Source organism: Hypomesus transpacificus, chromosome 9 (genome assembly GCF_021917145.1).
Source record: "Hypomesus transpacificus isolate Combined female chromosome 9, fHypTra1, whole genome shotgun sequence".
NCBI classification, from domain to species: domain Eukaryota; kingdom Metazoa; phylum Chordata; class Actinopteri; order Osmeriformes; family Osmeridae; genus Hypomesus; species Hypomesus transpacificus.
The window spans coordinates 10,739,334-10,753,184 of NC_061068.1; the positions used below are offsets into that span (position 1 = coordinate 10,739,334).

At 40.5% G+C, this 13,851-nt stretch overlaps 2 protein-coding genes and 1 pseudogene across 2 annotated transcripts; all 3 read right to left on the bottom strand.

Moving 5' to 3' along the window:
* Window positions 1-170: 170 nt before the first annotated feature.
* Window positions 171-3,632, bottom strand: adipor1a (adiponectin receptor 1a). The gene is made up of 7 exons (XM_047026147.1): window positions 3,438-3,632; window positions 3,239-3,352; window positions 2,889-3,060; window positions 2,309-2,495; window positions 1,981-2,168; window positions 1,699-1,892; window positions 171-1,575 (listed from the first exon to the last, which is right to left on the bottom strand). Exons 1-7 carry the CDS (start codon window positions 3,579-3,581, stop codon window positions 1,447-1,449), a joined length of 1,128 nt encoding a protein of 375 aa, XP_046882103.1. The 5' UTR covers window positions 3,582-3,632; the 3' UTR covers window positions 171-1,446.
* Window positions 3,633-5,217: 1,585 nt separating this feature from the next.
* Window positions 5,218-8,857, bottom strand: LOC124471604 (NADH-cytochrome b5 reductase 3). The gene is made up of 9 exons (XM_047026170.1): window positions 8,748-8,857; window positions 8,344-8,484; window positions 8,133-8,205; window positions 7,822-7,928; window positions 7,424-7,553; window positions 7,115-7,198; window positions 6,911-6,996; window positions 6,635-6,734; window positions 5,218-6,485 (listed from the first exon to the last, which is right to left on the bottom strand). Exons 1-9 carry the CDS (start codon window positions 8,760-8,762, stop codon window positions 6,313-6,315), a joined length of 909 nt encoding a protein of 302 aa, XP_046882126.1. The 5' UTR covers window positions 8,763-8,857; the 3' UTR covers window positions 5,218-6,312.
* Window positions 8,858-10,045: 1,188 nt separating this feature from the next.
* On the bottom strand, window positions 10,046-13,521 carry LOC124471611 (annotated as a pseudogene).
* Between the last annotated feature and the right edge of the window lie 330 nt (window positions 13,522-13,851).

Genomic DNA, 13,851 nt, shown 5'->3' on the forward strand with positions numbered 1-13,851 from the left:
CTTCCACAAAATCCATCTAACGAAAGTTCCATGGTAGACGACTGCAACTCCTACAGTGCAAATGTCCTTTGACCATTCCATATAGTGTTAGTAAGAATATAGGACAAAATAAAAAATGTTATTTGTAAGTATATGGGGTTGTGGAAACCTTTTAGAACAAAAAAGGTATGTTTCAATTGGTTTCAATTTTAGCATTAATAAATATTTATTATGTGTTTACATTTCAAATGTATGATTCATCACTTTTCTACACAGGACACAACACAAAGTCAAGAATACAGAGATTGCTTAGTCTTTGTAATAAAGCCGCAATAAGTCGGCTTTAAAAAAATAAGTCTTAAACAGCAGTTTGAAAAAACCTATTGATGGAGTTCAAAATTCTGATTGGATATATGGAAAAGCAAACGAAAAGGTAACTATATCTTGAGATCCAAATTAAGTTCACTTGACTGTAATATTGGCCCATCTATTTCAAAACTATTTCCAGTGGCCTAAGGCACAGGAATACTAAAGATAATTTCATATATGTTCTGCATGGTGGGTTCCATGCAGTTGCATGGTTTACAGTTTAAATTATTATAATATATACTGCTAAGGTGCATTTGACCTTTTATGTTTTCATAGCATCCAGAAATATAAGTTTTAAAGAAACAGATCTCAAGATGAGAAGGTAACATTGACCTTTTCCCAGATTTCCCCCATTGTGCGTTGCCCAGACAGTTTCATTCCAGCAATCGATCCTGTAAGATTTAGTTTGATTGAAAAGGGATGAAGACATACGGTACAAACACCAAGTCTCGTAGTCACAGAGAAAGTTCATTCAAAATGTATATTATTTGATATTTAAACTAGTAAATCAAAGTAAAGGTCTAAAAATAATGCTGTCAATTCTGAGTGAAATATCAAATTAAGAATGTTGACAAATATTTACTGTAATCTAGCAAGTAGATATGGTTTGATTGTATCTCAATTATATTGGACAGACATTTTATTCAAGTAGTTTTATGTTGCCGTTTGGGTCTGTTAACCCAGTTCCTTGAATAAAAGTGAGTCAAACTCAACCTGCATCATGTTAATTACAATCTTTTAACAGCTTGATTTAGGAAGATCTACAATTTGCCTCTTGAAAATGGGCTTTAAGAACTTTTAATCTGGCCAAATTCCCATATTGTTCTTCATGAGCTAAAATGAAGGGAGTACCCCTAGATAATTACAAAAAGTGGTGCTGCAACACTGCGATTCCACTCCTTAGTTCAGTGTCTAATGCTACTTTAATGAGGGTAAAACGAGCCAAAACATCACCATCAACCAAGTATGACATGAAAAAATAAGGAGAGGAGTGGAGAAGACCAATAAGTGACCATATTGAGTTCCAGCAGCAGTTTTTGGGGGTATAGGAAAGGGGCTTCAAACATGGAAAGACCGAGGGGGACATGGTCAGGCCTCTCAGAGGAGGGTATCATCTGTGCAGCCTCCCTCCAGGCCATATCGGAACTCTTGGAGGTTGGAGACTCCATAAAAGTGAATGAAGGCGGCCGCCACCACCAACACATGAAAAATCTGATGGGAATGGAACTAGAGAGAAAGGGAGAGGATGGGGGACAAAGAAGGATGTCAAATCAGAATTATGTAACACTTATGAGCAATATTTCATTGTTATGACAGAAAACCTGTGCAGTATTGCTAATATACACATACCCAGATGTCACACTTGCCAGGGAAGTAACGTTCAGGAATCCTGGCAGCATACAGTCCAGCCCCAGTAATGTACATGGCCCCCATCAAATAGAACCAGCCCATCTGGCCAACTGTGGTGGCTTTTACAAAGCCCTCCTCAATGGTAAAGTGCATGGTAGGGACAATGCCACTCAATCCAAGACCCATAAACACTCCTGTAAGACACATGAAGTTAGGCGTTTCGTAAAGTGAGCAGGTAGCATATGAAAGCAACAATTTTGTACTTTTCACTGTGAATGTTACCTGCTCGTGTGGGCCTGTGCCGGGGGGTTGAGAAGCGGTCCCACTGAGCCACAATGATGGCAGCAATGCCCAACACACAGACAATGGTGAGGTAGATGAGTCGTGGTTGAGGGGAACAGTAGAAGGAATAGTAGAGCCAGGGCACAAAGGAGCCCATGATCAGAAGGGCAATGCCTGAGTAGTCAAGCCTGGCAACAACAGGTCACAATTAAATGACACAAAGATATTCGATTTATCCCTCTTGTGTGTATATGAAAAGATAAACAATACAAACAGGAATTTAATCACAGTCTTTCCCATTGTCCAGGTAGAGGAGGAGTGGCCTTACTTAGAGAAGGTGCGAGACACTTTCTCGGAATGGCAGTAGACGGTGTGAAAAAGCCAGGAGAAGCTGAGACAGAGCACTGCCCCCAGGAAAAACATCCCAAAAACCACCTTCTCCTGCAGGGGGGCCATGAAGTACATGTTGGGCCGTAGCATGGTGAGCGTACCCAGACAAATAAACAAGATCAGCCCTGGGGAAGAAAGAATGAGGTCATCACAAGTGGATCACAGTGTGGTTTAGAGCTAGCAATTCTGAGCCTGCTTCTTACATGGACCACAAATCCTGACAGGAGAAAGGAACCAGTTCAGGCAACAAATGCAGAAACCAAAATATCTAGAGGAATTTTAACAGTTACAAAGTTACAACTAATATGTTAAATTGTATTCTCACTATTATAAGGCATTGTACTGTATACTTTTGTAGTGAAGAATATTTAGCTGGCTGGACAGGCAGATAGCTGTTAAGTAAAGTTTTAACATACAAATCAGATATGGTCAAAAACAATTATGTACATAAAATGCCACAGGTAGATTGGAATTTATAACATAAAGGGGAAAAGTTCAAAAAGTGAGTTCAAGCTCACCTAGAAGATGAGTCCAGATATTTCCAGTCTCTGTATGAATCCTGAAGATGCTTCCAAAGCATGCCCGGAAGGAGGGCATGGGGGGTCGGTGTCCATGGAGGAGGTAGTCATTGTCCTTCAGCCACTCCGGCAGGACATGAAAAGGAATGACCCTCCAGCGCCCCTCCCACACCTGTAAGATTAATATGTTGTGTCATTACATAAGTTGCTTGAGAATCCTGGAGCCAACAGGAAAAACCAGTTGTGGAGTGAGCTGACAGGTTGCAGACATCAATCTCAGGTGCAAAATGTATTTAGACTGTGGTGCCCCAGATAGGTGTACACAGTATGACACAGAGAAGAGAACTTACTTTGTGTACAAATTCCTCCATCTTTTCCATGGCATGGTGAGCCTGAAGGGGCAATGTCAGGACCTCTCCCACCTCATCATCCTCCTCCTCGTCATCAGCAAGCACAGAGGCTCCCTGTGGATAGAGTAGAGTCCATGTTAGGTTCATGGTGATTATTTAGAGGACAATACTCAGTACATGTATTTTACCCCAAACTCACCTCTGACAGCATGCCTTTGTTGCCAGACTGCCGCCCCCCCTCCTCTAGCAGAGGTCCCAACTCCATCAGTTCCACGTCTGGGACGCGGCAGTCCTCAGAAATCCGACAGTCTGCATCACTTGCAGAACCGTTTCGGCCTGACATAAGGAGACTGCCTGATGACCTATTCTCCGTCTCTGTGTCCTGCTGAAGCCTGACACTTCAGTTGTCACTGAGGACACTGAAGAACAACAAATGCATAAAAGCTCTGTGACATGCAAAATAAACGGCTTCTAAGCTCTTTTAAGTGAAGGGTTCAAATTTACCTCTGACAACTGCAAGTGATTAGGATTTGGGGGTCTTCACCTCCAAATGGTTTATATACTCTCTTGGACTGAAAAACAAAATGTGTTGAGTAGGCCTGAGACCTTTCATGTGAATGTTGTGGAGGCACTATATTAGTATGTATATTAATACTCTGGTATTAAACTATAGACATAACTTGAATTCAATGTATGTATTCAATAAGAAATTATATCTCGGATCCACAAAACAATTATAAATGTTTAGCCCTGAAAACTCTACTTATTATGTTAGCGTATCCTGCGACTACGGAACCCGCTGACAACAGAAACAGCTAACTCTGACGTTAACTAGCTAGCAGCGAAACTCAAGTCGCAATAGTAAACTAGCTATAGAACTCAAGCTGATTTAGCTAGCTAGCTACAACCAAACAGTTCTCCACAACCAAATCTAACGATGCGTTATATTAGCTAGCTAACTGAACCAATTCGGGGAAACAAGCACTACTGTACAGTTTTGCACGCTCATGTCGAGTGACGTTCGCTAGTAGCAGCTAGCTAGACTACTAAGCTAGAGGCTAGCTGCAGTACAAGACAAATGAGAACACACGAAGGCTACCCAAACGCATCCAACCCAATCCTGTTAACTAAAGATAGCTACATAGTATATAGTTACAATTGAACTGATTTGATTACTGATTGCTTGCTCACTGTATTTTAAGTTAAATAGCTAACTGGCTAGCCTTCTGCTAATAGTAGCCTAGCTCGGTTATATTCAGCCGGAATCGGTATCGATTCTGTAGCCAAAACCCACAGTCGATAGACACAGATAACACATCTGTGGTGTAATTAAAACTAGTGGTCTCACTCCAAAAAGTAAAAAGACATGTATTTTGTCAGTGTAACCTAATAATGTGAGATACGGTTATAAAATGTTCATTGAACGGACATACCAGACTCTCCAGGGTAAAACGAAATTTGATCCTTCCGGATTCTCACACAAAAACAAGCCAAACCCCCCCCTGCAGTCAACACAACACTGCTAGTCTAATGTAATGAAATGACAACCAAAAAGTCGAGTTTCAACTGGCTTGACGCGTCTCGTTTCATAAACAATGACCCAGCATCCCCACCTATTGGACGTAAACGGCAAATGTTATCCTGCAGTAGGCTAGCAAAAGCCCCTTCCAATTATATCTGTTTTGCTAATATCAATCTTATTCATGTTTAACATTATGCTTTAACGCTAACTATTGAGCAGAATCAGCAGATACATTTTCTATATGGATATAAGCTTTGTATCGCAATTCGCATACAATCTCCCATAATCCTATTCAATATAGCATAGAACTAAACAGTGCGCTAGTGGAGAGGACCTTTTACAACTACCATTTTGTCTAATCTGACCAAATGCTAACATTTATTTTTTTCGAAATAATGGTATTGGTGTTCCATGATATGTAACAAAGAGTGCAAAGGAGGAGTTCTAGTTCTTATGACAGCTCACAAAACACTTTTATTATTGAGTATGCGTCAAATGTCCACGTACAAAATATTGTATGCTAACTGACATCATATTTAAATGCATTGCAGGTATTTTATGCGAGTTTCAAGTGCGTTATAAGTGGCGTTTCAGCATTTTTATGTTCATAGCTGAGGCTTGAAGGGATAGCATAGGATATAAGAGCATACAACTTTGAACAAAAGTGTAGAAGGGCTCAAAATGTTGAATTAGCATAGGCTACAGTCTAGATACATCCAGCCAATGTTGCCTCATGGACTGCTTCAGCAGGGAGATCTGTACACCAGAAAGAGGTTGAAACATGATCAGAAGCTGAACATGTTTCCTAGCCCCTGGGGCTGACTCCTTTTGGAAACGGTGATCTTTTGAAATCCTGCCTTAGTTGCAAGAGAGACAAAAATGGTCAAAAGCAAATAGATGCTTCACTCCTGGAGACATTAGTGTCATCACTGAAGATACTACCACCCCCAGAGGTTCATGTATGCTGGGAAGGGATTTGGAAGATAAACCAAACGTCAAAGCCTAGGGGATTCCCCCCCCCCCCCAACAAAAAACAACTTGAGCAAGAGACAGCCACAGGTATAGAGGGATGGATGGAACTCTACTTGTTTGACTAAACCTGCCAAAACAGTCAGTTTGGAAATTAACTTTCTTTTACTTTACATAATGTCTTTAATGCTGCATCAATGGCCTTCACTGAAGTTTGAATTGTATTTAAGCTAGCAAAACACCACGACAAAATGCATTCATGTATCATCTAAAATACAGCATTTGATCCAGTGTATTGCATCTACTGGAGCCTACAGGCAGAGCTAAAGAGAATAAATATAACCCGTTCTGACAAAGGCTTACATGGTAGTGTTCAACTAACATAAGACGCCCTGTGTCAAACTCTCTGATCCTTCTATCTCCATTAGTTGAACAAGATACATCAGATGACTTTAGCAAATGTACTTTCATATGTATTTCCTTCCAGAATCAAACAGTGGTTTTAAGTATAAGATATACTCATTGTCAGAAATGACCAGAGGACACATCAGTTGGTCAGTGGTGTCTCGCAACTTAAGGGTGGCTAGTAGGCAAAGCGCTGACTGTTCCGGTATCCCAACTTGTCCAGATTTGGGTTACATGCAAACTGGATCATGGGTGGTGGACCACACATGAGGATCAGGCTGTCATCAGCAGGGATAGGCAGTTGCTTCTGGATCATGTCTGCATTGATGAAACCCTCACTGTACTCCCAGCCTGAGTTAAGACGACAACAGAAGCAAAAATAAAGAGAAGATAGTTATTTATGTGACATATTTAGTACTGTTTGAATAACATTTGACCACAATACACAATACTATCTTAGCTACTACCTACTAGCATATAGTGCTTTGAAAAAAACTTACCCTCAGGTGCTCTGTCAACAGTAAACCACAACCTAAAACGATCTGGATGCCTGGCCTTCAGCTCCTCCAGCTCATCCCTTAGCAGGATGTCCTTCTCAGTCTGTTACTCACAGACACACACACACACAACATCATTTTGTAAATAAAGGGTAAATTATTCAAAACCTAATATTAAATCAATAGTCATCCAAAGGGTTAGAACCACATAATGAAATCATTAGATCATAATTCAAGTTAAATACAAAATCTTGGATGGGAAACATTTAGGCCAAACACCTGGTTGGCAAAAAGCAGGCTGCAAGAGGTCTGGTCACTGGGGTCCTTTAGGATAGCACGCACGAGTTGTAGCATTGGGGTGATGCCTACATACAAGAGGGAATCAAGAGAATGAATGGATGAGTACCAATAAAAGCACACACACCAGGCATGTATACTTGGCACCAGATCAATCAAAGTCTCCTTGGCAGGATCAAGATTCACCTGTTCCTCCTGCTATCAGGCCAACAGAACGTGCAGTTTTGGTCTCAGCCGGGGACTTCTTTTCAGGCTGAATAGCAAACTGCCCTGTAGCAAGAATCAGAGTAACACAACTCAATTGTGCCTTATTTTTGTTGAGGTTTTGTAGAATTTGAAACTAGTTTGGAACTATTTTTTTAAGGAATACTAGAAACTGGGTGGGTGTATGTGTCCACATATAATCACTTGGACACACCTAAATACACAAATCAGCAATACACACAGAACTACACCCAATGTTACTCTTAGTGTAAAGATTAGAGTATATCTAACCTTGTCCTTTGTATTCAAGAAGCCCTCCTGGCCCTCGGAAGTCCACAACATCTCCTAAATCAAGACTCTCCAGATACTGGGACATCTTGCCCCCTTCAGGGAACTTAGGGTGGACATTCCTGAAATAAATCTGTGGGGAAAATCATTTTTATGAAAGAAACTAACAACCGCTACTTGCTTGGTATTTTCCTTCTTCCTTGCTCAGTTGATTCAGTGAGTTGTTGGCAATGAGAATAACAAAAAAAACTTGTAGTAATTAGGAGCTAATGAGTGCAAACATGATCAAATAAAACAATTTACAATGAATCACAAGATTCATTGTAAATATTTGCTTCTATGTGTATAGTCTACAACGATGTGCATATTTAATATTGAATGAATTGTTTTGTCAATTATACCTTTACAACCAAGTCCACATAACCTTTGTCATCATCACTGGAAACAGGGGTGTATGGCCGCACAATTAATTTGCCGTCAATATGGGCGGAGAGATAAATATGCTTTCCTGAGGGAAATGATTGAAAAGCTTAATAATACAGGGTAAATTACTCTAAAACTAAATTACTGTTTCAACAAAACATATTTGGCCCAGTGCTGACTTTGAAATCTACCAACAATTATTAAATGATTGTTAGATTTATCTATAGCTTTAATACTGCAAAGTTTTAGTCCAAGATTACCAAAACCAAAGTAGCCAGTAAGAACTTACCTACAGGTAAGCCTAGAATATGCTCTTCTGAGGGCAGAGCAAATCGAAACCTGCGAGTATCATGATTAATTACCTATAACAAGATATTAGAGTCAGGGTAAAATCCAACCAAGCGATATAAATTATTCGTGAGTGGAATGTTAGTTCATACAGACATAGTTTTGGTCTTATTATTGATCCGATTAAATGGTCGAGACGACTACTACGTTACCTCCTTATCAATGAGCCTCAGCTTGTATTTAATAGAAGGGTCCTGGAGAGTCAGAATAGGTTTTTTCTTCTTGCTCAGGTAACAGATGATGCCCACAGTAGAAATCACAACTACTCCAACAGACACAACCACTGTTGTGGTCTAGACGAAACATTGGAGGCACAGGCACACATTAGAAGCTACCTCAACGACTATAATGAACAAACTGTCAAGCCTTGCATGAAAAAATTGTAGGCATTAAGCTAAGTCAAATTTATCAAGGGAAATGGTTGGTTCGATTAATTGTTAAAGAGTTTAGTTCACTTAGCGTCAGTTTAGTACACTTGGCTGGCAAATTAACAAACACACAGCTACAGTAGCTAGTTGCGAGCTACTACGACTAAGAAGTCGTAAATTGGTTTTACCAAGGCGTATTTCATGGCGAGTCCGTATCACTGCAAGGTCCTATTAATAAGAAGTCACATCCAAATATAACGTCCTTGGGCAAGTGACAGGAGCTTTTCTGTGGGCACACCCGTGGGGATGTATTTATATGTGGCACCAAAGTGTCAACTTCCGTTTTAATGGGTATGACCGGAAGAACCATAGACATAATATATGATTTTTTTTTTTTTTTGTGCAATTGTCTTTAGATTATACTTTTTATTCGGCACCATAGCCCCTCCTGGAATTGTTCTTGTCAGAAACTTCCACACCGCTGACACAATTGCCCTTGTTTGACATATTTATTTATAATCACCTGAGATAAAAATGGAATGCAAACATACATTTTTTTATAATTTTGTACCTCTTACTGTTGGAATGCTGTGTGATAGGATAGGCTTATCAATTATTTTTTACTATCATAGGAACTTTCCCTTTCTGTTTGCGGAACTTCAGAAACCCCTATCGAATTCCTATCGTAAATAATCTTTTTCTAATTCTCAAAACTTTTCACACCTGTCATGTTACCGCCTGCTCCCTAAAAATTGCTTTTTTTGCTGTGCCTGGTCTAGTCCATGTCAGGGGCGAATCTAGGTTCCCAACTTTGGGGGGGCTAAGCCCCTAGATGAAACTATTATTTTTCCTGTGACCCAGCAAAACTAGGGGGGTCTGGGGGCATGATCCTCCAGAAGAAATTTTTGAAAAAATCCTTTTAAATAGTGTCCTCTACTGAGTTTTAGGAAGATAAATTAACACATTTAGATTTAAAATATGAAAGAAAAATACAAGGAAAAAAATATTTTGTATTAAATTTTTTATAAAATTATTTTTTTGGGGAGCGAATGAAACTGAATAGGGCTAGATACGCCCATGGTCCTTGTCTATTCTATCTCAGCTTCCACAGCACTTGGCCTTGCTGGTCCGCAGGGCTGGGGTGGGTAATCGGGACAATTTTTGCCCTCAAATAATGGCCAAACATTTTCGGTCGTGCGGTGTGCGCGCTCGCATTACGTGTGGAAGTCAGTATCTTGCATCACATCAAACCCATACGTCATAGGTCTGGGCTAAGCCCAGAATGTTTACTAGTCTGGCTCCATGCCTGATTAACACTCGGATCGTTAGCAGGCTCAAAAATGGTATCAATATAAAAAATAATACAATCCCTTTTTGTAATCACCCCCAGAAAAGTTCACTGCACCCCCAGTTAAAGCAGGCTGCATCTGGTATCTTGTCTTTACATTATACTTTTTATTCGGCACCATAGCCCCTCCTGGAATTGTTCTTGTCAGAAACTTCCACACCGCTGACACAATTGCCCTTGTTTGACATATTTATTTATAATCACCTGAGATAAAAATGGAATGCAAACATACATTTTTTTATTATTTTGTACCTCTTACTGTTGGAATGCTGTGTGATAGGATAGGCTTATCAATTATTTTTTACTATCATAGGAACTTTCCCTTTCTGTTTGCGGAACTTCAGAAACCCCTATTGAATTCCTATCGTAAATAATCTTTTTCTAATTCTCAAAACTTTTCACACCTGTCATGTTACCGCCTGCTCCCTAAAAATTGCTTTTTTGCTGTGCCTGGTCTAGTCCATGTCAGGGGCGAATCTAGGTTCCCAACTTTGGGGGGGCTAAGCCCCTAGATGAAACTATTATTTTTCCTGTGACCCAGCAAAACTAGGGGGGTCTGGGGGCATGATCCTCCAGAAGAAATTTTTGAAAAAATCCTTTTAAATAGTGTCCTCTACTGGGTTTTAGGAAGATAAATTAACACATTTAGATTTAAAATATGAAAGAAAAATACAAGGAAAAAAATATTTTGTATTTAATTTTTTATAAAATTATTTTTTTGGGGGGCGAATGAAACTGAATAGGGCTAGATACGCCCATGGTCCTTGTCTATTCTATCTCAGCTTCCACAGCACTTGGCCTTGCTGGTCCGCAGGGCTGGGGTGGGTAATCGGGACAATTTTTGCCCTCAAATAATGGCCAAACATTTTCGGTCGTGCGGTGTGCGCGCTCGCATTACGTGTGGAAGTCAGTATCTTGCATCACATCAAACCCATACGTCATAGGTCTGGGCTAAGCCCAGAATGTTTACTAGTCTGGCTCCATGCCTGATTAACACTCGGATCATTAGCAGGCTCAAAAATGGTATCAATATAAAAAATAATACAATCCCTTTTTGTAATCACCCCCAGAAAAGTTCACTGCACCCCCAGTTAAAGCAGGCTGCATCTGGCCCTGTTTGGTATTCCAAAAAAAGGGGCCTGAAACTCCCGGGCTGAAAAGTGGCCCCACTCCGGCCCTGCTGGTCTGAGTTGACTGGCTGAGGGTGAATCCTCCATTTCCATATCCTCTTGGTCTTCGACAACCAGCACCGTCTTGGCTAGAAGACAATAAATCGTGATATGATCAAAATATTTTCTGCATGAATTTTTGTGTTGCTCAATGTTTCTTAGAGACACTGTTCCAACATTAAATTATTACTACCTTCTGGTGTATATATAATGGCATTACATGTTGGTGCTGTCTGGGCACCCTGTCCAGAAAGACCATGCTGGTTGTGGAATAGATATGCTGTATAACTATGTATTGTTGTTTATTTCTGTGAAAAATAGAGCTATTAGTTGGTCTGGTCTGTTTCCAATAGAGAGGGATAGAGATCAAAGTTTAGAGAGTACTATGATTTTGTGATGATGTATTGCTCACCTATGGCCAGGAATAGATTACTGATGTTCATGGCAGTCTTAGCAGAAGTTTCCATGAAGACAAGTTTGTTGTCTGCAGCATAGACCTGAGCCTCCTGCAGGAGCATTATTAGTGCTAGCATGAAATAAATTCCACAAAACCAAAGATCTGTATTTTCTGTGTCAATGACAAACTCATTAGCACACTATGTTAGAAGTGTTTACTTTTAGATATATTCCACCAGTTTATTGGAGTATTTGAGTACTCACCTCGTATTCCACAGCTCTGTTGGCAGATTCGTCTGCCTTATTGCCAGCTAAGGCAATGACTATGCTTGGGCTTGCTCGGTGTTGGAGTTCAGTCACCTACCTTTTTGCTCTGTCAAATGTCTCCTATACAGAGCAAGAACATTTAAATGAGAGGATGAAGACTAGCGGTAGCAACAAGGTTAACACCATAGGCTTAAACAGCTGGACAGTCTGCTTAAAGCTGAGGCAGTTTGTCTAGAACTGCTGCTAAGAAATAGTGGATCTGTGCATGCAAAGTTAAGAGTGTGTGGAGACTATGCTAGATGCAAATATGAAATTGTTTTCCATACTGTGTTGGTGATGTCATAGACAACTATGGCTGCATGGGCAGCCCTGTAGTACATGGGTGCATGGCAGTCGTAGCGCTCCTGACCTGCTGTGTCCCAGATCTCAAACTTGACCATGACACCATCCACACTCACCATCTGGGTCACAAAGGCAGCTGGGACAAGGGGGAGAGAGAACATGGGATGGCAAGATAATGTAGGCTCAATTTATGCCCAATTTGCAAGAGAGTGGGAAGAGTATAAAGTGGCTAAACTAAGTGAAAAGTGTGTACAACTAAGCATGTGCTTCTGTACCTCCAACATTGGGGGGGTTGTCGTCAAACCGATCTTTGACAAACCGTTCCTGCAGACAGGTCTTTCCCACATTAGAGTCCCCAAGTAGCACCAGTTTAAGCTGGATAATTTTACTGGTCTGGCCACCAGGTTGCGATGGTATTGATGGATCTGCCATTGGGGTTCGATGTGTATTAGGAGGTTTGGGGGTTGTTGGGTTGCAAGGCATGCAAGGGTAAAATTGATGTGTGTGTGTGTGAGGGGGGGATGACAGCTTGGGAGACGATGATAAGGGAGGGGGGTCCCCCACTTAAGGACAATGGGACCCGTCTGCCAGATGAGAAATAGAAATCTACAAGACCAAAAGACAAAACAACAGATGTATGCCAAAAACTAGACCTTTTAACATAGTGGCAACCTGTCACACAATCAGCTGTGAAAACTCTTTACTGACTATTCTTGTTTAAACCCCCTGGTATTTCTGCTTAGAATATGAAACAATCTATTGCATTCCTAGACCTTTAATGTGCTCATCATCATCATCCAGTGTCCATACAAGGACTTTACTTGTTTCCTTACTGTTTTAGGATGACCACCAATAACTGTAGCCTAATATCCCGTCATCTAGTTTGACCTTTCAAGTTGACTGTTCGAAGTTGTGATATTAGGTCAGTTCGACATGGATTGACTTCATGCTGCGCCACAGGTGGCTGCAGCCGGCTGCCTTGAATCTGAGAATGCCATTGGCTGCTTCAAGTCAGCCGGGCTGCAGGCGGCTGCAGACAACGCCGGCGCTACAGGAATTCGAACTCACCTAATATTAATAAACATAATGCCCAACTGGAGACAAGACGGAAACTAGTAACACTTACATTAAAAATACATATTTACATTAAACACTATTCAATTTACTACGACACTTATCCATTAATTTATACTATGAAGTGTGTTAACTGAATAATCTTTAAATGTTGCATTAAAGATACACGCCCATGGATATTTTTTACTACTTACCAAATGACTCGCCATTGAAATCATCAGCATTCTAGTTTTGTCCTTATTTGACGTTCTTTGTGTGATAGACAGACGAAAATGTACAATGATAATGAACACAGGAATTGCTATATTTTATTGGCTTAGATGGTTTTGGGAGCAGTGTCCCCGCCTTCTTCTACAGAGACACAAATCTTTTTGCAAGTTACAAATCGTTTTTACAGAGCTCCCTCTCCTGGCACTAATTTCACGCCATAGCCGTGGCAGTAAATATATACTACAGTATAAAGGCCTTTATATACATGTCTCTATGTGGAGAACCATAGATATATCATCAAATGAACTGGTCGTTACATTTATGCAGAAGCCTGTTAACAACCATTCATTTGAATCAGGTGTGTTGGAACAGGGAAATATCTAAAAACATGGAGGGCATGGGGTCCCTGAGGACCAGAGTTGAAGACCACTGATTTAGACTCTACATTTAGGGGCCAAGCATGTTGTCACATTTTATTAAAGACGG

Coding starts and splice junctions, on each gene's coding strand:
- adipor1a (XM_047026147.1), bottom strand. CDS start 3,581: ATGTCAGGCCGAAACGGTTCTGCAAGTGATGCAGACTGTCGGATTTCT. Junction 3,353..3,437: donor ACAAAGGCATGCTGTCAGAG/GTGAGTTTGGGG, acceptor CTCTATCCACAG/GGAGCCTCTGTGCTTGCTGA. Junction 1,893..1,980: donor GCACAGGCCCACACGAGCAG/GTAACATTCACA, acceptor TGTGTCTTACAG/GAGTGTTTATGGGTCTTGGA.
- LOC124471604 (XM_047026170.1), bottom strand. Junction 7,199..7,423: donor TCTTGAATACAAAGGACAAG/GTTAGATATACT, acceptor TTCTTGCTACAG/GGCAGTTTGCTATTCAGCCT. Junction 6,997..7,114: donor CCTGATAGCAGGAGGAACAG/GTGAATCTTGAT, acceptor TCTTGTATGTAG/GCATCACCCCAATGCTACAA.